This window comes from Macaca thibetana, chromosome 1 (assembly GCF_024542745.1).
Source record: "Macaca thibetana thibetana isolate TM-01 chromosome 1, ASM2454274v1, whole genome shotgun sequence".
Lineage (NCBI taxonomy): Eukaryota > Metazoa > Chordata > Mammalia > Primates > Cercopithecidae > Macaca > Macaca thibetana.
Genome location: NC_065578.1, coordinates 28,273,559 through 28,295,605, shown reverse-complemented (window position 1 = coordinate 28,295,605; position 22,047 = coordinate 28,273,559). Strand labels below are relative to the sequence as shown.

General features: G+C 49.6%; 1 protein-coding gene across 11 annotated transcripts in view; it reads right to left on the bottom strand.

The window, feature by feature from the left end:
* The window catches only part of PTPRU (protein tyrosine phosphatase receptor type U), a 91,242-nt gene that overhangs the window by 39,506 nt on the left and 29,689 nt on the right, over window positions 1-22,047 (bottom strand). For all 11 annotated transcript variants that reach the window (XM_050794454.1, XM_050794483.1, XM_050794490.1 and 8 more), the window contains exons 8-14: window positions 11,614-11,922; window positions 8,777-8,886; window positions 8,242-8,443; window positions 7,755-7,857; window positions 4,947-5,220; window positions 3,905-3,941; window positions 3,011-3,149 (exon numbers count right to left, since the gene is read on the bottom strand). In XM_050794454.1, coding sequence (XP_050650411.1) covers window positions 3,011-3,149; window positions 3,905-3,941; window positions 4,947-5,220; window positions 7,755-7,857; window positions 8,242-8,443; window positions 8,777-8,886; window positions 11,614-11,922 — 1,174 coding nt within the window. The remainder of the gene's footprint in view (window positions 1-3,010; window positions 3,150-3,904; window positions 3,942-4,946; window positions 5,221-7,754; window positions 7,858-8,241; window positions 8,444-8,776; window positions 8,887-11,613; window positions 11,923-22,047) is intronic.

The window sequence follows — 22,047 nt, the reverse complement described above, 5'->3', positions numbered from 1 at the left end:
AAGAGCAAAACTCTGTCTCAAAAAATACATACATACTCATCCTGGCTAACATGGTGAAACACCGTCTCTACTAAAAATACCAAAAAAAAAAAAAAAAAAAAAAAATTAGCCAGGCATGGTGGTGCGCGCCTGTAGTCCCAGCTACTTGGGAGGCTGAGGCAGGAGAATGGCATGAACCCGGGAGGCAGAGCTTGCAGTGAGCCGAGATCCGGCCACTGCACTCCAGCCTGGGCAACAGAGCTAGACTCCGTCTCAAAAAGAAAAAAAAGAAAAAAAAAACACATACATACATACATAGTGAGGTTAATAATAATCTCCCACAGGGACTGCTGTGAGGCCCCAGCACCAGGAAGCACCCAGCAGTGCCCACAAACCACTCCTCCCTACACCTCAGAGTGGGGAGACCCGACTCCCCTGGGCTAGATCGTGGGTATACACAGACAAGACAGGGCTTTCTCTGCCCTCATGGAGCTCTTAACCCAGGAGGGAAGACAAACATTGAGCAAAACACTACAAGTAAGTAAATGACAAAGTGCAGGGAGAAGGAAGTGCTGCCATGGAGAAGGGTGGGGTATGGGGACTTCTGAAAGCAGAGCCGGGGGATCTGACCTGGCCTGGGGTCACCAGCCTCCCTTCCAGGCCCTGGAATTCCCCTACAGCAGATGCATCCAGTCTGATCGTCCACAGAGGCAGGGCAGGATGGAGAATCTGAAATCTCCTCCCAGCTGGCCCCCATTTCCCATAATCCCCCTGGGTCTCCCTCCTGCCTCCAATAAGGCTCCACGGGGGTGTAGTAACTGCCCTCCTCAGCAACCTCCTACTCTTGTTACTTATGTTGGCACCCCAAGTTGATCTGAATACCCCCATCCCTGCCAGGGCTGCTGCATCCCATGATACCCACAATGCAGACTGCAAGAGCCCTGGGAAGCACGGAGGGCCTTGAAGGCCAGGCTCAGATCCAGGGGGATGCAGTAGGTGCTACACAGTGGGACTGAATGGCTTTTAGAGGAAGTAAGGAGGTCCGGGGTGATGGGGGATGAGGGGTTCCTAGAGGCATCTGGGATAACCTGGGTTTACAGGGTAGCAAATACATAATGGAAGGTCTCCTAGTGAGGCCCTGACAACATTTCTGATCCACCCTGTCCTGGGCCCAGTGCTCTCTTTGCAGGGATGGGTGACACCCCCTACTCTGCCAATCCTCTTCTCCTTGAGGGTAGATTTCTAGAACCTCAAATACCACCTGAAACTGAAATCTGTCTCCTCCATTATAGGCCTCTCCAGCCCCAGCCCTATTTAGAGTCAATTCTCAGGTCCCCCTGCTGGGGAGAAGTCAGGGGCTTGCCACTTTGGGGGCACCGCCTATGTATCAGACTGGGTGACGCCTTCACATTTGTAGGCGAGCCTGAGTTGAAGTCAGGCCCTACTGCCCATCAGCCAAGTGGCCTGGGCGAATGATTTCATTACAGTTTCTTCATCCAGAAAAAAGGGAGTCAGTCAAGATCCAAGAAGGAAATGTTCTCTGACACATCCCGAGTGCCTAGTACACAGTAGGTGTCTAATAACTAATGTACTCCTGGATGATGTGTGTGAAGCTCCTGGCACATAGTAATTCCTCATTAAATGATACTTTAAAATAGTCTCTCTTAAAGCTGTGCAGGAACGAGAGGAAAAATCAGAGAGTATCGCCCTGACTGGGCCATCCCCCCACATCTCCTCCACTCCACTGCACACTCCACTCCTAGACTCTCTCTCTGTTGCTGGTGTCTGGCCTCAGGAAAGGTAGCCCCAGCCAGCTCTCTCTCATCTTCCTGGATCCTATTATCTGCTCCCGGCAGCCCAGAGATATAGCCAACCTCATCCACGTATACCCAGCCTGGCAGCAGTAGGGGCTATAGAAGCCAGAGCCCAGGTGGGGAAGGGTGGAGCTGGCTCTGCCTCTGGCTCTCTGGGTGGCCTTGGGCAGCCCTGCATCCCCTCTAGGCCTCAGCATCCCCATCCCTCATTTAAGGTGCTTGGACCACAGTGTCCCACAGCTGCCTGGTGGGAACATGGTGGGGCAGAGCTGGCAAGCAGAAAGGTCCCAGAAGCCCCCACCCAGCCTCCGACCAGCACTGCTGCTCAGCCTTCATCTGCTCCATGTACTAGGCTCCCAGGGAAGGGTTTTCTGGTGTTTTGAAGGCAGGTTCTGTTTCTTTAAAAAGATTTGAAAACCACTAGACTAGATGGCCTTGAACTATCCGGCAGCTCTTACGTTCTGGGGCTCTGAGCCTCTACAATTCTAAAGCCTAAGATTCCTAGAGTCCTAAATCCTACATTTCTGAAACTGCAGGATCCTAGGTTCTGGATTCTACAATGTCCTGGGATTTATGCTGCCCTCTGCAAATCTGCTAGGAAACACATTTCGTGCAAACACAAGGCTGGACCTTTGAGACCTGAGGGATAGTAGGGGCAGCAGGTGGAGAGTTTTCTCAGTCACAGGCCCAGGAGGGTTCCTCAAGGATCCACAGTAACAGGGTCCAGGGCAATTTGAGCCTGAGAGAAGGTGGGTCCCAGGAAGAGACATGGCTCAGGGCCCTTGGGTTAAAGAGGGGTGAGCTCCATCCCCTGCTCAGATCAACTGCACAATCCATGAGCAGGGCAGACACCTTGGCTGAAGGTCTGCAGAGGGGTAGGGGTTCAAAGCCAGGTCACCTCCATGCCGTCCCTATTGAAAGAGTCCCAGCAGGGTAGCTCCTTGGCACCAGGCACTGAGCACCCCTTCCTGAACAGCAGCGCCTGGCACCAGCCAGACCCTACTCCAGCCATGCCACTCCAGGGCAGCCCCATCTGCCCAGTCTCTGGCTTCCCACCACCCAGCTCAGATCCGTCTGCAGAGCTGATGCCCAGGCTGGCAGCCCTCCACACACCTGCAGGACAGCTGTCCTACCAGCTCTTAGCCACTACTCCTCTGTGCCACCAGGCCTCTAAGGGGTAGAAGCCACTGGTGGGACAGGGCACTGGCCTCACTCACCCTTTGCGGATGATGACAATGATGGCACCCAGGAGAAGGATGAGGACAGCAAGCCCCCCTGCACAGATGCCCAGGATAAGCCCCATCTCCTCCGATCTCTGGGACACCTCCAGGGGCCGCTTGCTTTCCTTGCAGGCAGCTGGGGAGAACAAAGCAGAACAAGGGATCAGAGGAGAGACAGGGACCATCGAGCCCCTCCTGTAGGTGTCTGTGCCCAAGGAACAAACTGGGCTGCACAAACCACCCCACATCCTCAACACATGTCCTGCCTTTCCAGCAAATCTACCTCCTCACCATCCCTGACACCTCCTGCACTTCCACGCCACAGTCCTCACTGACATGGCTCCTTTGCCAGGAATAGCTTCCCTCACTCCCCACTTTCTCAGATCCTCTCAGCTCTCAGTAGATAGGGGAGAGCAGACACCTGGGCCTTCAGCCCCACTCTCTTGCCCTCCTGGGAGGTAATAGGGATTAGGAATTGTGTACCTAGGGCATGGTTAGTCCGTCTCAGGATGGGAAACCAACCACATTCCCTGTGTGAAAGCATGAAAGATACCTACAGCACAGGGCCCATGCTGACCTCACCTTCTCCCCCACCACAGGAAAGCAGGGTAGATATGTAACCTAGAACCAGCACCCAGTACCCATCACCCCCAAGGCACAACTGTAATGGCTCCTCTCCACAAGCCTGCTCCAGGTCCCTGCTGTCAGCCTGGGAGTTGGCGCCCTTGAGGTAAGGCACATGGAAACCCAGCAGAGAAGCCCTTCCTGGCCCCAGCCTGCCCAACCACCCTCCTCTACTCCCACAGCCCTAGGTTCTCAGGATCCACCTCCCCAGCGCTGGGCAGGTGAGAAACCTGCCGCTGAAGGGCTGCAGGAACCCAGCGGACTTACCTTTCCTGGCAATGCGGATGCAATTCAGCCGGGTCTCCTGGAGGCACAGATGGGGGTCTCAGCGCTGCTGAAGCCCCGACCTCTCCCTCCCCAGGGTGGGAACCTCAGACAGCTTTCTTGGGCCTGTTCAGGGCTTTGTCTGGCGCTGATGGCATCAAGGGACACCCCACCCGAAGGCAGGCCTGGGGGGACCCTTGAGAGCGGGGCCTAGAGGGGAGGCACCTGCAGTGCCTTAGGAAAGGGGGATGAGATCGGAGGCAAAAGAGAAACAAACGTCATGGGGAAATGGGCGGGGCCTCGGACAAGGGGGCAAGGCCTAGGGCCAGAAGTCCAGCTAGGAAGTGAGAAACCAGGCAAGAAACAGAGAGAGGAGCCTGGAAGATAGGGCGGGGCTTCAGGGAGGAGCAGGTCCTAGGCCTTAACACAAGAACGCGGGAACCTGAGATGGACTCCTCCGGGAAGAGAAGTATCTAAGATAGAAGGCAGGGCCTCAGGAAGGGGCAGAGACTAGCCTGGGGACCTGGATAGAAAGGAGGAGCCTGGGAAAGAAAGCTCAGGAAGTGGATAGTGTTCTGTGAGAAGGAGCCTGGGGTCTGGAAGGTTGGCTATGGGAAGGGTGGGACCATGGGGGAGGGACTATGGGAAGGAGGGCTATGGGGGAGGGGCTGTGGGAGGCACGGCTATGGGAGGCGGGGCTGTGAGAGGTGGGGCTGTGGGGGTGGCTCTACGGAAGGTAAGGCTATTGGAGGTGGGGCAATGGGAGGTGGGCAAAAGGAGACAGGGCTATGGGAGGGGCAAGGTTATGGGGGAGGAGCTGTGGGGGCAGGCCTATGTAAGGTGGGGCTACGGGAGGTAAGGCCATGGGGGTGGCCTATGGGAGGAGGAGCTATGGAAGGTGGGGCTATGGGAGGTGGGGCTATGGGAGGTGGGGCTAAGGGAAGGGCCCGGGCGTGGAGTCTGTGCTGGGCCTGCTGCAAGGTATCCCCTGTCTGCCATCCCCCACACCCAACCACGCCCACCATGACCCTGGCCGGTCCCTCACCCCCTTCAGGTGGCTTGCTGCCTGGAAGTAGATGAGATAGGCCTTCCTAGGCTCAAGCGGTGGGTTCCAGAAGCCTCGGTAGGTCTGGTTGTCACCCACGGTAAAGGGCATGGCCTCAGGTAGACTGCTGGCCGCCAGTTCGGCCCCGAAGTAGTGCACCAGGCCTCGGGCCAGCGCCGCCTCAAAGGTCAGTGGCACTGGGAAGCAGTCCTGTCCACCTGGCTCCCGCCGCAGCCTCCGCGCCCGCTCCTCCTCCACAATCACCTGGTACACACTGAACAGGGAGGAGAGCATACAGGGGATCACAGGCGGCCAGAGCACTGGGAGAGCCAGCTGGCAGTTAAAGGCATGGGCTTTGTGGTCAAAGCCTGGGGACTAACTTCCACACTGCCTCTTACTAGCTGGGCAAATCCCCTAACCTCCCTGGGCCCTGGTTTCCTCCTTCATAAAATGGTAGTGATTGTGAGACTGTTCCAGAAGGTAGATGGGAAGAACAGGCAAGTTAAGCAAGCAGCCAGCGCATGTCAGCGGTTATTCCTGTTACTAATCCAGGCTAAGAGGATCGTGGACCCTGCTCAATAGAACCAAGCCATAAGGCCCCATCCTGCTTCCTCCATGAGTCCTCCTGTGTGTGTGACACAAGACCTGGGAAACCAAAGCGACTGACAGCTCCCTTCTGGGACTCAGTAAATGACAGGGTTAGCCAGATTCATTCATTCATTCATTCATTCAGGGTTGACCAAGCTCAGATGATGAGCCCTGTGCTAGACACTAGGCATCTGGGCTTCCTAAAACTGACCTCTAGTGAGAGACAGTCATTTAGCAAACAAGGACACCCAACACTATGTCTCTAGCACCCTCTCAATGCCGAGGCAGCCTCTGATCAGCAAATCAGAGCCTTGCTGTCTCAGGATCCTGACTACCCACTCTGGTTCGTGCTCCCTGGTCCTGGACTGTGTTTCTGTTTTATCTCTTTACTAAGTAGGTTTCTGCTATGAGCTCCTCCAAATCCTCTGCAGAACAAAGTGGAGAGTAAATACGTGAATGCTGACAAATTTAAATATTTCCAGTTACAGTCTCGGTCACATCTTGGTGTGTGACATCCCATACTGACAGCCTCTGCTCAGGGAAGCAGAAATGCCTTTTCCTTGTTCACCAGATGTTTCTTTTGAGCGTCCAAGTTGTGGGGAATCATCCCAGAGTGTTGGACACCAGCCCGTGGCTTGTCACTAGCCCATTATAAACACCAGTCCAAGCCCCTCTCAGCCTCCATTACCCCAGGCTAAGGTCAGCCCTCTCCTAGCCCTAAGTCCCACTGGGAGGTAATCATTAACATTAGCCATGAACAAACGAAGTGCATCTTAATCTAGAATAATCCTCATTGTGCAGATAAAGAAACGGAGGCTCAGGAAGGTAACGGGATATGCTCAGGGTCACGCAGCCATCTTGCCGCTCCCCTCCCACCAAGTCCCATCCCCTGCCCCCACCTAGCCTTGAAATCATCATCCTGAGGGACCCTGACCAGTGCTGCTCACAGGATCCCTCAGGAGGACAAGGAAGGAAGGGTTCTCAACCCCTCCCAGACTCAGTGGCACAAGGGCCCTGAGGCTCCAGCAAAAGGCAAAAGACCCTGCAGACCCCGTGACTTTTTCCCGGGTCTTCCTTGAGGGTCTGGGAATCAGCCCAGGGCAGGATTTGCAGTGGCAAATACAGGAAAGAGAAAGCAGAAGAGGAAAGGATCCAGTGGTGGGGGGTGAGGAGGTGAGGGACTGCCACGGTCACCCGGGCAGCCCGCTCTCTTCCTGGTGAACTGACTAGGATCCTCACACACCCCCCTCCCCCACCTAAAGGCTGTCACCCTCTCCCAGAACATGTACCTTCGTGGAAAGAAGGAGTGGACCAGAAGGGCAGGGAGGCTCTATAACTTCTAGAAAAGGTACAGGCACAGCAGACAGACCTGGCTTCCAAATCCCAGCTCCACCACTGACTAGCAGTGTGGCCTTGGGGGCAAGTGATTTAGGCTCTCTGAGTCAGTTTCCCGATACGTAAAATGAAGGTAATAAAACCCATTCCATGGGACTGCCATGAGGATAAATGGCTTCATGCAGATAAAGCCCCTAGCACAGGGTCTAACGGTGCGTGCACACACTTGCACAAACGCCCTCACGCTCTCACACATGCACACTTATGTCTCCCACACGCACTTCTCACACACCACACATCCTAGGTCTTTATCATAAAGACACACCCAGGTTCACATCCCATGTACACACACACACACACACACACACAAACACACACAGTCTTGTCTCCAGCACACTCTCCCTAGCAGAGGCAGTCACCACGGCACCAGCAAGCCCAGCTTCCTCTGGGGAGATGATGGGGAGAAGCCAAGCCCCTAGCCATTCCAGAGACATGGCCCTGTCTGGCTGGCTGCCCTAGCCTTCTAGAAAGCCCATCGCTATGCTTCCAGGAAAAGGCTGGGATGGTATAAGGTCCCCAGAGTTTCACTTCTCCAAGGTGTCTGAGGAAAGGCCCCCTGGACAGACCTGGACAGTCCCCTCTCCAGGCTGGACCTATCCAGGGTCCTCCTGACAGTTACCATCTAAGACCCACGGCCTCAGAGGGGAGAGACTGCAGGCTTCTCGCCTGCCAAGCATCAGAACATCCTCCTCCAGACACTCCGAGCCCTGCATGGGAGACTGAGGGAGGAAAAGGGTGAGCTGGCCTAGGTTGGGGCTCTGGGTCAGAGGAGGGGACTCTTCCCCATGGCCCTGGCCTCCCATCCCTCCGTCCCCGCTTTCCCACCTGATGGGCGCACCGCGGCCCTGTGCCGGCCTCAGCAGCACGGTGATGGTGTTCTCAGACTCGCCCAGGGGAGACGGCATGTCGGCATAATCAAAGCTGGGAGCTGGGGAAGGGGACAGGGTCATAAGCATGGAGCTTGGCCACTGGACCAGGAAGACCAGGCTTCCAGCCTCCTTGACCACAGTCCTCAGATCTCCTCTACTTTAACCTTAGCCTCTTTGTTCCTGCTGACATGACCTGAGCTACCCTGGCCCCTGACCTCAGGCACCAGCCCCAACCTCAACCTTCTGATTCCACTGACCACAGTCTCCTGACTCCTCTGACTTCATCCTTCCTGAGCCTGACTTTAACTCCTAAACGGCATATTCTTCTCAGCAGGGGCCCTCTGTAACTACCCCTGCCATGCCCCCCATTTCCCCTCTGCCTATGGAACCCTGGGATTCTGGGCCACCTCCAAAGAGGCTGGGCCAGGTCAGGTGGGGCTCACCAGAGATATTGGTGGTTATCTCAGTGAGTGCTGCCTGTCCGAAGCCTTTGCCTGTGCGGGCCCGCACGGAGAATAGGTAGGTGGTGCCTGGGTGCAGGTTGGAGAAGACGTGGTAGGTCTCGTTGCGGAGCTTGGAGATGGTACGTCGTGGGCCCGGCACGTTCACTGCCGGGTCTGATGACTCAATGCTCTGGTAGCTGATCTGGGGGCAGGATCGGTAGGCAGGTGGGCACAGGAAGGGCAGAGCATCCCTGACCAGCAGCCTCCACCCACCATGTTCCAGGGAAGTGAGAGATAAGGCTAAGCAAAGGAGACAGTGGATGCCATCAAGCCAGGCTTCTAGTCATCTTCGCCTCTCCCTCCTGCCTTCAGGACCCTTCTCTAGAATTCACAGGGCACAGACCTGGCCATAGTTGAAGAAACTATGACAATCACATCTGTCCTCCCATGCACCTCCTACTGTAGCAGCAGAGAGAAAGAGGGTCACCTCTCACCTTCCACCAGGGTTCCCCATTGTAATAGGTCCCAAACCCACCTCATACTGAGTGATGAGACCATTGGGCTCCTGGGGTTCCTCCCACTTGAGGAAGATCATGTCCTCCAGTGGAGTGAAGGTCAGGGACTCAGCTGCAATCCCACCGGGCACTGCAAGGGAAAGGTGGCAGGGGTCAGGGGAAAGTAGGCTTTGGTGCCAGACACCTGGGTTTAAATTCCAGGCTTGCCACTTCCCACCTGGTTCTCACAGACTACTTAGCCTCTCTGCACCTTACTTAACTCAGCTGTGAAGTGGGGATGAGACAACCCCTCTCAAGCCAGGACTCAATGATGTGATGTACATAAAGCCCCAAGGCAAACATCAGCAATTGCATATGGCTCAACCTATTACTAAGTACTCAAAATGGATAGCTGGCATTTTCATTACTGTGTAGGTTGCATTCAGGAGAGAAATACGTTTGAAGGTTCCAATTTTGTTCCAGTTGGGTAGTTTTCAGAAAATATGCACGTGTGCCGGAGAAATGAAAACAGCAATTGCACTGGGGTATTGGGATTATGGGTGGAGATATTTTCTTGTCTAAAAATTTCTAATTACATAAATGACATGTTCAATGTAGAAAACCAAAATGAGCTTAAAGAAAATTAATGGCATCTACAATTGTATCACCCAGAGATACTGTTAACATTTCAGCATTAACACTTGCAGGCATGGCTTTGTTTTGTTTTGCTTTTGTGTAAATGTATACTGTTAATGCCAGGCACAGGACTGTCATTTAGGAAGAGAATGGTGTTTGCTTGGGAAAACACCTTGATAAACCACTATGGGGAAGCTGAAGTCCTAAGGCAGAGAAAAGCAGAAACTAAGGAAGGAGCTGAATTTTGCGTCTAGGCCAATGCTGTGCAGAACAGAAAACTATGCACGTGCGGCAGCAAGACAAAGCCAAGGAGCTTGGGGTACCTGGGATCTGCAGGAACCCAGGGGAAGGCTTAGGACCTGTGCTAGTATTCGAGTGTAGCTCTTAAGAATGACAACTTGTTGGCGCGGTGGCTCACGCCTGTAATCCCAGCACCTTTAGGAGGCCGAGGCAGGCGGATCACTTGAGGTCAGAAGTTCGAGAACAGCCTGGCCAACATGGTGAAACCCCGTCTCTACCAAAAATATAAAAAATCAGCCTGGCATAGTGGTAGGCGCCTATAATCCCAGTTACTCAAGAGGCTGAGGTGGGAGAATCGCTGGAACCAGGGAGGCGGAGGTTGCAGTGAGCTGAGATTGTACCACTGCATTCCAGCCTGGGCAACAGAACAAGACTCAGTCTCAAAAAAAAAAAAAAAAAAAATGACAACTGTGAAGCCAGATGGCCAGGTTAGAAAGCCAGCTCTGCTACCTCTCTACTGGTCATGTGACCTCTTCTGTAAAATGGGAATAGAAATAGTAACCTTCCACACAGGGTTGTCATGGGTATTAAATGCAGTAATATATTAAAACCATTCAGAATGGTGCTTGACATGTACTAAGGGCTCAATATTAGTTTGACATATGTAGAACACTGCATTCAACAGCAACAGAATACATGTTCTTTTCAAATACACACGGAATGTTTACCACAATTTAACGATATGTTGGGCCATAAAGTAAGGATCAAATTTCAAAAGATAAAATTTAGAGTATATACTCTGACTACAGTGGAAGTAACCGAGAAATCAATAATAAAAAGACAATCAGAAAAGTCCCAATTGCTGGCCAGGTGTGGTGGCTCATGCCTATAATCCCAGCACTTTGCAGGGCCAAGGTGGGCAGATCACCTGAGATCAGGAGTTCGAGACCAGCCTGGCCAACATGGCAAAACCCTGTCTCTACTAAAAATACAAAAGTTAGCCAGGCATGCTGGCAGGCGCCTGTAATCCCAGCTACTCAGGAGGCTGAGGCACAAGAATTGCTTGAACCCAGAAGGCGGAGTTTGCAGTGAGCCAAGATTGCGCCACTGCACTCCAGCCTGGGTGACAGAGTGAAACTGTGTCTCAAAAACAAACAAAAAAGAAAAGTCCCAATTGCTTAGAAATTAAGCAACATAAATCTAAATAACTCTTAAGTCAAAGAAGATGGTGTCACTGCACTCCAGCCTGGGCAACAGAGCAAGACTCTGTCTCTAAATAAATAAATATTATAAACAACTTTATCTCAAGAAATTTGACAATTTAGGTATAATGAACAAATTGCTTAAAAAAACACAGTCCATCGGGCCAGGCACAGTGGCTCACGCCTATAATCCCAGCACTTTGGGAGGCCAAGGCGGGCTGATCATGAGGTCAGGAGATCAAGACCATCCTGGCTAATACAGTGAAACCCCGTCTCTACTAAAAGTACAAAAAACTAGCCAGGTGTGGTGGCAGGCGCCTGTAGTCCCAGCTACTCGGGAGGCTGAGGCAGGAGAATGGCTTGAACCCGGGAGGCGGAGCTTGCAGTGAGCCAAGATAGTGCCACTGCACTCCAGCCTGGGCAACAGAGTGAGACTCCAACTCAAAAAAAAAAAAAAAAAACACAGTCCATCTAAACTGATACAAGAATAAAAAATCTGAATATCCCAGTATCTATTTTAAAAATTAAAATTTACTAAAAATCTTGCCACAAAGAAAACTCTATGCCCAAATGGCTTCACTGCTGAATTCTTTCAAACACTTAAGGAAAGAAAGTAGACCAATCTAACCCAAAGTCTTCCAGAGAATAAATAGGAGCTATCATTACTTTGGTGTTATACAGTTGGTTTAATCCTAAGCAAAAAAAAAAAAAAAAAAATACCCTCAGTAAATTTCAGTCTCAGACATGGGGTATCTATGGAAGGCACACAGGGCCCTGGGAATTGGGGCTGAGACTCTTACCATCCTCATCCGTCTGAAAGGTGACCTCCTTGCCCTCTTTGCGCCCCTCAGGGTTAGTGAGGACAAGCCTCACATGAACGTTCCGATAGGGCAGCAGGTTCTTGATGGTGTAGCGGCTGACACCCTGCTCTGTCTTCACACACTCTCGGATGGTCTGGTTGTGGCTGCTGCCCAGGATATAGTGATAGCACAGCGACACAGTATAGGTGTGGCAACGCGTCACGTTGTAGCCCAGTGGTTCCCACTGCAGGGTCAGCTGGCGGGCCTGGATCTCAGCAAAAGCCAGGCCTTTGGGGGCCCTCATGGGCTCTGGAGAACACAGGAAGCAGAGAGAAGAGGTTAGAAGAAATGGGAAGAGAAGAGGAAGAAGAACAGGGAGAAAAAGCATCAGTCAGCTGCCTGAAATCATCCCTCCATTGCCCCCAAGAGCTCAGGGGGCCCCTCCCAAAGAACATGAAACAGGAAGTAAGTGTGTGCTCTGGAGTCAGGTGGGCTACATTTGAATCCTGGCTCTGCCACTTGCAGCTGGCAACTGCTGGCTGCATCACTTCACCCCTCTGATCCTTAGATTCCTCAACTACAAAATGGAAAGATAATAGGCCCTGCCTCATAGGATCATTGTAAGGTTTAAGGAAATACACACAAAGGATGCATGACAATGGCTAATATACAATAAGCTCTCAAAAATATTTGCTTTTTTTTTCTTTTTTTTTTAGACAGAGGCTCACTCTGTCACCCAGGATGGAATGCAATGGCATGATCTAGGCTCACTGCAACCTCCACCTCCCAGGTTTGAGCAATCCTTCCACCTCAGACTCCCAAGTAGCTGGGATTACAGGCATACACCACCACACCTGGCTAATTTTTCTATTTTTGGTAGAGACAGGGTTTCACCATATTGGCCAGGCTGGTCTTGAACTCCTCAAGTGATCCGCCCACCTCAGCCTCCCAAAGAGCTTGGGTTACAGGCGTGAACCACCGCACCTGGCCATTAATTCATTTTTAATAGCATAGTTCACCTCCTTATTCAAGATCACCCTGGACTACATACAACAGGCCAGTCTGAATCAAACTGTTGATACATTTTTCTTAAGGTATTAATTCCAAACTTGTTCGGAAACAATGTATAGTAATACATATAATATAATAACATACAGAAATCAGGGTAATGAGGGGAATGAGAGCCAAATAGTTAAATAAAGCCAGGGAATGACAGGGAAACAGAAAAGAAATACATGACATTAGGTCCTATGTGGAGGTCTAAAGATAAGGTTCAAATTCAGTGGTGGGTTCCCCGGCTGTCAAAGCAAAAAGGGAAGCACAATCTATTATATAATGATAATAATAATAGGCTGGGCACGGTGGCTCACGCCTGTAATCCCAGCACTTTGGAAAGCGGAGGCAGGTAGACCACCTGAGGTTAGGAGTTTGAGACCAGCCTGGTCAAGATGGAGAAACCTCATCCCTACTAAAAACACAAAAATTAGCTGGGCATGGTGGCACATACATGTGCCCAGCTACTCAGGAGGCTGAGGCAGGAGTATTGCTTGAGCCTGGGAGGTTGAGGCTGCAGTGAGCCATGATTGCACCACTGCACTCCAGTCTGAGTGACACAGTGAGACCCTGTCTCAAAAAAAAAAAAAAGAAAGAAAAGGAAAGAAAAGCCAAGCCAAGGCTTCTGAAGCAAATGCAAGATGGAGCTCCGGGCTCAGCCCATAGTCCTGCATCTGCATTGACCAGCTGTGTGATCTTGGGCAAATCTCTGGGCCTCAATTTCTGGATCAGTAAAATGAGGGAAGACACCAAGATTGTGCCAAATGATCCTTTTCTCTCTTGCACCCTGATTCCGTCAAGTGTAGTTTCACTACTCTCAAGTTCTGCGAGGGCCTGCAAAGTGTCCCTAGCTAGAGGGACCTCAGCATCCCTTAATGAACAGGTGAGAAAGCACCGCTACACAATCTCTTAAGAAGAATAAGTACAACCCCAAGGAGTCTTTTTTTGTTTGTTTGTTTTTGTTTTGTTTTTTTTGAGACAAGGTCTTGCTCTGTCACCCAAGCTGGAGTGCAGTAGCAGGATCACGGCTCACTGCAGCCTTGATCTCCCTGGCTCAAGTGATCCTCCTGCCTCAGTCCCCCAAGTAACTGGCACTACAGGCACATGCCACCAAGCCCAGCTAATTTTTATACTTTTTGTAGAGATGGGGTCTTGCTTAGATGCCCAGGCTCATCTCAAACTCCTGGGCTCAGCTGATCCTCCTGTCTCTGCCTCCCAAAGTACTGGGATTACAGGCTTGAGCCACCACGCCCAGCCCCTCGTGGCAATTTTTGTGTGATTCATTTGTTCAGAATTCCGCTTATGAAGAAGATACAAAGGGAAGCATTTGCCCAGGCTGCTCCTATCTTGGGAGTGCACCGGTAACACAGTTTCCAACTCTGGCCCCAAGTATAGCACAATAACAAGTTTCTGTTTCCACCCAGAAGGTTTCCTTTCTTCCCTGGAATGCACACAAGCAGCATGTCTCCAGTTATATATGGAGCCATCCAAGAGAGATTTCAGCACTCACTAGGAACAAAGCCTGCCTCCTGACTGGCTCCCTTCTCCCCACAAGCAGGGCCCACCCAAATCCCATCCCATATGGACACTGAGGGGCTGGCTGCCACTGCTCCCTGTATCCTGGGTACTGTAGGCTGCAAGCCCATTCACCACACTTAGGTTTTCTCTCCCATTCCTGGCCCATAGAGATTTTTCTGATTTTTTAAATGTAGTTTTGTTTTAAGCCATCATTCTTCTATGTTTGCACCAGAGGGTCAGATCTGGGGTGTGCTCACTCGCCATCTTTCCCAGAGGTCCTCGCGTTATTCTCCGACTCTCTGGCTGTGGTCCTGGCTGCCCTGTGTGCCCTGTCCTGGGAGTCTACAAGAGCCGAGGTACCACTGCTTTATTTGCACTACTGGGAGTGGCTCTCTGTTCCCTGCAGCTCGGCTCACACCATCCCCACCCCCTGGAATGCAGCCCTACATTCCTTTCCAGCCTCTAGGGCTTGGCAGAAGCACTCTGCTTCCTAGTCCTCCTGCAGCATTTACAGAAGGGCAGGAGAAGTTCCATGTAAACAGCAGACCTATGCTGGGTGAAGACCATGGCAAACAGGACAGTAGATGTCCCATCCAAAAGGGGCAGCTACTGCTCACCTCTAGATGACTGCTGCCAAGCAGGACTACAGGTTCACAGTTGCCAGATCCTCCCATTTTTCAAGAGGAGCCAGAAATTCCGACTTTCATGTGAAATCTCCAGATTTTTAAATACTGGCAACCTACTCAAGCTTCTTAAAAATCACCTTACAGGGTCCAAGATAGCAACTGTGGAGGATGAAACTCCCAACTTCAGACTTAGGCATCTCATTCTTCGACAAGTGTGCTACCTCCCATCTACCCAGGTAGACTGAGGGCTCTTTGAAAAGAAGGTCCACTTCTCTTTTTTCTTCCTCCCTACCCTGATCATATCTGGACAGATCCAGGGAACTCAAATAGTTTGTTGCCTACAGACTGATATGTTGATTGAGGGGTGTGAATCCATGAGTTTCTCCATGTTTCTAAAAACCATCTGGTACCCAGACACACTCTCTTCAACTGTCAACACACATTGACAAAACAGAATCTGGGGACCTCAAAGCCCCATCCCTCTAAATTACACAGGGCTACAGGTCACTCAGAGATCAGAAGTCAAAATGCACATTAAAACAATGAGGATAACATTTAACAGCTGTTGAATTAGGCCACCATGTGTTGACTTTAATAAGGCTAAACAAGATGCAATAACCCTGAAATGTTCAACTTTTTTTCACAGGAGGAGCTTTGGACTGGGATCTGGTACACCCAAGTTCACATCCTATCTCCACCCCTCATTAGTTATTTTTATTCTTTGTTTATTTGTTTGTGTTTGTTTTTTTGAGACAGAGTCTCACTGTCACCCAGGCTGGAGGGCAGTGGTGCTATCACTGGCTCACTGCAGTCTCAAACAATCCTCCCACCTCACCTTCCTGAGTAGCGGGGACCACAGGCACATAACGTCATGCCCCCGGTTAATTTTCTGTATTTTCTGTAGAGACGGGGTTTCACCATGTTGCCCCAGGCTGGTCTCAAACTCCTGAGCTCAAGTGATCCACATGCCTCAGCCTCCCAAAGTTCTGGAATTACAGGTGTGAGCCACGGCACCTGGCCATACTTCTGTGGCTTCAGGCAAGTTACTTAATCCCCTTTGAATGTGGATGTCAGGTTCCTCCACTAAAAAATGGAGATTATGGCTGGGTGCAATAGCTCATGCCTGTAATCTCAGCATTTTGGGAAGCCGAGGCAAGAGGATCGCTTGAGCTCAGGAGTTTGACACCAGCATGGGCAACATAGTAGTGAGATCTCATCTCTCTACAAAAATATAAAAATTAGCCAGGCATGGTGGTGCATGCCTGTAGTCCCAGCTACTTGGGAGGCTAAGGTGGGTGGATAGCTTAAGCCCAGGGGATAGAGGAAGCGGTGAGCCAAGATCATGCCACTGCACTCCAGCCTGGGTGACAGAGTGAGACTCTGTCAAAAAAAAGAAACAAAAACGTAGATTATAACGCCTAAAGAGCAAGTGTGAGAGTTACACGAGATGATATGAGTCAAATTGCCCAGCCTACAGTCATTACCAGCCTGTCGAAATTAATAAACATGTGTAAATTAACATGAGATGCCAGTAGCAGTATAAATTAGCACGACCATTTTTTAAAGCAATATATTTAAAATCCCTTTTTTCAACCACTCCTGACTCTTTATCCTAAAGAAATAACTCGGGGTGGGGGGAGAAGGGAAGAACTATAAGTGCTAGATTTCTTAATATAGTATTATTTATCATTATAGAGGTCTGGAGGGAAACAGTCGAGCCAAATGGGGACATTCAATGGACTTCTAGAGTCAATAAACATAATTATAAACAACATAACACATGTAACACCACCAAGCAAATGAAGCAGCATACAGAATGCTTTCTACATCCCAATGCAAGGGTGGAAAAATGTCTACTGCAGGCATATGGGCAGAGATGTGAAGAAGTCAGAAAAATTAAAACAGCTGTTGGGCTAGGATGATGAGCTTCGGAGTGCTTATTTTTAAAAACGCCTTCGCCTGATGCTATATTATTGTTTTTACAGTAAATAATATAGTGTGAGGGGAGTTTCATGGGGATGGAGGAGATGACAACACAGCTGGCCAACAGCAAAACAACTGCCGGCCAACGCGCCTAAGCACGGAAGGGCCACGATGTCAACAAAGAGAAGCGAGTAATTCAGAAGGGCGGGAGGGGGGTGTGTTTGCACCCTGTCTGCCAGGCCCCTGCCCCAGCTTCCGTCCTGGCCAGCCTATGAAAAGTGTCTCGCAGTGCCCAGCACAAAGTGGGCATTCAGCCCATGATGGCGGCAGCTGCTGCTGCTGCTGCTGCTGTTAAAAACACTGGATTAGGCTGGACGCACTGGCTCCTGTCTGTAATCCCAGCACTTTGGGAGGCTGAAACAGGAGTATCCCTTGAAGCCAGGAGTTTAAGATCAGCCTGGGCAACACAGTGAGACCCTGTCTCTACAAAAAAAAATAATAGAGAGAAAGAGAGAGAGAGAGATTATCTGTGCATGGTGGTGAGAGCCTGTAGCCCCAGCTGCTTAGGAGGCTGAGGCAGGAGAATCACGTGAGCCCAGGAGTTCGAGGCTGCATGCAGTGAGCTGTGATCATGCCACTGCACTCTAGCCCAGGTGACAGGGTGAGACCCTGTCTCTAAAAACAAAAAGAAACAAAAAAATAAAACAAAACATTGGATGAGAAATCAAGAGATTCAAACTTTGATTCTAGCTCTGCCATGGACTCGCTGTGTAGATTTGTACAAGTGGCTAAATCTCTAAATCTAAGTTTATTCATCTGTAAAATGGGAATAATCAACAGCCGTCATCACAAAACCTGGGTTCTTGACCCACTGTCTGATCACAGCCAAGTCTCTTCCCCTCTCTGGTTTCAGCTTCCCCATCTGTACACTAAGGGGAGTGCAATAGAGATCCTCTATGGAACCCTGCACTATGATTCCTTTTATCCTAAGTGGCAAATCAGAACTGCCTTTGAAAGATTAAAAATACCATCATTTACTGGGTGCTTACTGTGTGTTAAGTGCTATACTTCACATACACTTAATGCATTTTCATGCAATTGTCTGCATTTAACCCAAAACACTGGAGGCTCCAAGGTTCAGGCTTTACAACTCCTCTTTCTTCCATCTGCATTTATTCCCTAAAAATCTAAGGACTAAATCAGGGATTCTCAACCTCAGCACTATGAACATTTTAGACTAGATAATTATTTGTTTTCAGTGGCCGTCTGTGTATTGTAGGATGTTGAACAGCTTCCCTGGCCTCTATCCCTTTAGATGCCAGTAACACCCCATTGCCGCCACCCAGTTGTGACAACCAGTATGTCCTCAGTCACTGCCAAATGTCTCCTGGGAGACAAAATTGCCCCTAGTTGAGAATCATTAGCGTAAAAGATCTCATCCAACCTCAGGGCTTTAGATGCCATCTATACCATCTCCACACTGATCACGTTCAAATTTATATCTGCAGCCCGAACCTCTTCCCTGAACTCCACACTCATGTATCCATCTGCTGATGGGTATCTCCACTTGAATGTCTAATAGGTATCTCCAAGTCAACATTTCCAACACAGAACTCCTGATCTATGACACCCACGTCAAATCAGCTCCCACCACAGTCTGCTCCTTCGCACGAAACGACAGCTCCATCGTTCCTGCTGCTCTAGCAAAATGCCTTGGAGCCATCCTTGACTTCTATTTCCCTTTCTCTCATCCCATATTCAATCCATCAGCAAATGCAGTTAGCTCTGCCTTCAAAATAAACCCAGAATCTGACCACTTCTCCCCACCACCACCACTTCCACTCGGCTCCCAGCCATTACCACCTCTCAAGCAGATCACTGCAGTAGCCTTCTCCCTGGCCTACTGTGGCACCTTTGCCCTCCTGAAGAATGTTCTCCACAAAAGGGCCAGAGGGATCCTTTTCAACAAAAGTAGATGATGCTCACTCCTGCTCTCCAAACCCTTCAATGGCTCCCCAGCTCTCTCTGCATACAACGGCTCTAAGTCCCACATCTGCAGCTCAACTTCAGCCTCTTCTCCTGCCATCTCCCGCTCAGTCACTGATGCAGTGACACCGGTCTCCTGGATGCCCCTCGCACGTGCCAAGCATGCTCCAGCCTCCAGGCCTCTGCACTGGCCGCTCAGTTGGCCTGGTGCTTGCTTCCCCCAGCAAGTCCCCAGCTCTCTGCAAGGCTCAGTCCCTCACCTCCTTCAGATCTCTGCTCGAATGTCACCTTCCTTGAGACTTTTAAAGATAACAACCCTCCAGTCCCCACTCCCTGCTTTTCTTCTTCACGGCACTTATCACCATCTGACAGGCTATACAGTCCTCCCTCAGTATATGCCGGGGATTGCTTCTAGGACCCCGACATATAACCGAATTCACACATATTCAAGTCCCACAGTTGGCCCTTCATATATGCAGGCCCTAGAAACACTGGAGTTTTTTGTATTGTTGGTTTGTTTGTCTCTAGATAAGATCTTGCTCTGTCATCCAGGCTGGAGTGCAGTGTGAAATCTTAGCTCACTGCAGCCTTGATCTCCGGGGCTCTAGCAATCCTCCTGCTGCAGCCTCCTGAGTAGCTGCGACTACAGGCACATGCCACCACATTCAGCTAATTACTGTTGCTGTTCTGTTGTAGAGACAGGGTCTTGCTATGTTGCCCAGGCTGGTCTCAAACTCCTTGCCTCAAGCATTCCTCCCATCTCAGCCTCCCAAAGCACTGCGATAACAGGTATAACCCACCATGCCCAGCCCACAAATACCGTATTTTTGATGCATGTGTGAGTGAAAAAAAAATCTATGTAAGTGGACCTGCCCAATTCAAACCTGTGATGTTCAAAGGTCAACTGTATACTTCACTTGTTTACTTATCTATTATCTATTTCCTCTTGCCAAAATGTCAGTTCCATGAAGAACTCACATGTTGGTGGCCTTTGTCTGTCTTGGTTACAGTCATACATCCCTAAGAACCACAACAGCACCTCGCACGTAATAGGCACTCAATAAGAATTTGTTGAATAAATCTTCAAATTAACCCTATATGGTAAATGTTATTATTCCCATTTTGTAAAACAGGGGAACTGAAGCTCAGAAAGGTTAAGTAACCTGACCCAGACCCCTTCGCTAGAAAGCAATTCGCACTGAAATACTCCAGCCCACCACTCAAGAGTCTCCCAAAGTGTGACATTAAACCAGATTTTAGACCTACCACCCAAGGAGTTCCCGAAGTGTGGCTTTAAACTGGATTTTAGATAATTCACAGATCAGCTTTTTAAAACACAAATATCGATTAGCAACAAATAACACTGACCTAAACCCCACACCTTACCCAAAATAGATCATGAACTTAAACATAAAATGTAAAACTATAACACTTTTAGGAAAAAAACAGGAGGTCGGGCACGGTGGCTCATGCCTGTAATCCCAGAACTTTGGGAGGCTGGATCACCTAAGGTCGGGAGTTCAAGACCAGCCTGACCAATGAGGATAAACTCCGCCTCCACTAAAAATACAAAATTAGCCGGGCGTGGTGGCGCATGCCTGTAATCCCAGCTACTCAGGAGGCTGAGGCAGAAGAATCGTTTGAACCCGGGAGGCGGAAGTTGCAGTAAGCTGAGATCATGCCATTGTACCCCAACCTGGGCAACAAGGGAAAAACTCTCCATTAAAAAAAAAAGAAAAAAAGGAGAAAATCTTTGGAAGACAGGGACAGGCAAGGAGTTCTCAGACTTGATACCAAAACCACAATTCATAAAAGGGAAATTTTATAAACTGAACCTCATCAAAACTGAAAATAGTTCTGTGAAAGTCCATACAAAGAGGGTGAAGGACAAGCTACAAACTGGGAGGAAATATTTACAAACTCCACATTTAACAAAGGACTGGTACCTAGAATGTACAAAAAACTCTCAACACTTAACAGCAAAAAAAGACAAAAGAATAATCCAATCAGAAAACATTCAAAGACATGAACAGACAATGCACCAAAGAGGATATACAGACGGCAAACAGCACACGAAAAGATGTTCGTCCAGGTGCTGTGGCCCATGTTTGTAATCTCAGCATTTTGGGAGGCTGAGGCAGGCAGAACACTTGAGGTCAGGAATTCAAGACCAGCCTGGCCAATATGCCGAAACCCCATCTGTCCTAAAAATACAAAAATTAGCCAGGCGTGGTGGCATGCGCCTGTAATCCCAGCTGCTTGGGAGGCTGAGGCACAAGAATTGCTTGTACCTGGGAGCTGGAGGTTGCAGTGAGCTGAGATCATGCTGCTGCACTCCAGCCTGGGTGACACAGTGAGACTCCATCTCAAAAAAAAAAAAGAAAAGAAAAGAAAAGATGTTCGACATCACTAGACGCTGAAGAAATGCAAATTAAGACCATGATGAGCTATCACTACATACCTCTCAGGAAGTCCAAAATAAAAAATAGTGACAACACTAAATGTTGGCAAGGATGCAGAAAACTGGATCACTCATACATTGTTGGTGAGAATATAAAACCACACAGCCACTCTGGCAGTTTCTGATAAAACTAAACATGCAATCACCATATGACTCATTGATTGTACTCTTGAGCATTTATCCCAGAAAAAATGAAAAGTTATGTTCATGCAAAAACCTGTGTGTGAATGCTCACAGAAGCTTTACTTGTAATAATGAAAAAGTGGAACCAGCCCAGATGTCATTCAACAGGTGAATGGTTAAACAGTCTGGCATTTCCACACCATGCAATAAAAAGTAATAAACTAATGATATACACAACTTGGATGAAGGAAACTATGCTGAATGAAAGAAATCAATCCCAGTGCCAAGATAATTCAATAAGGAAAGAATAGACTTTTCAACAAATGGTAATGAAGATCTACATACAAAAGAATGAAGTTGGCCACGCACGCCTATAATCTTAGCACTTTGGGAGGCTGAAACAGGTGGATCACCTGAGGTCAGGTGTTCGAGACCAGCCTGGCCAACATTGTGAAACCCTGTCTCTACCAAAAATACAAAAATTAGCTGGGCGTGGTGGTGCATGCCTGTAATCCCTGCTACTCAGGAGGCTGAGGCAGGAGAATCGCTTGAACCTGGGAGGCGGAGGTTGCAGTGAGCTGAGATTGCACCATTGCACTCCAGCCTGAGTGACGAGAGTGAAACTCCATCTCAAAAAAAAAAAAAAAAAAAAAAGAATGAGGTTGGATCCCTACCTCACACCACGTTTGAAAAATTAACTCAAAGTGGATCAAAGACCTGAATGTAATAGCTGAAACTATAAAA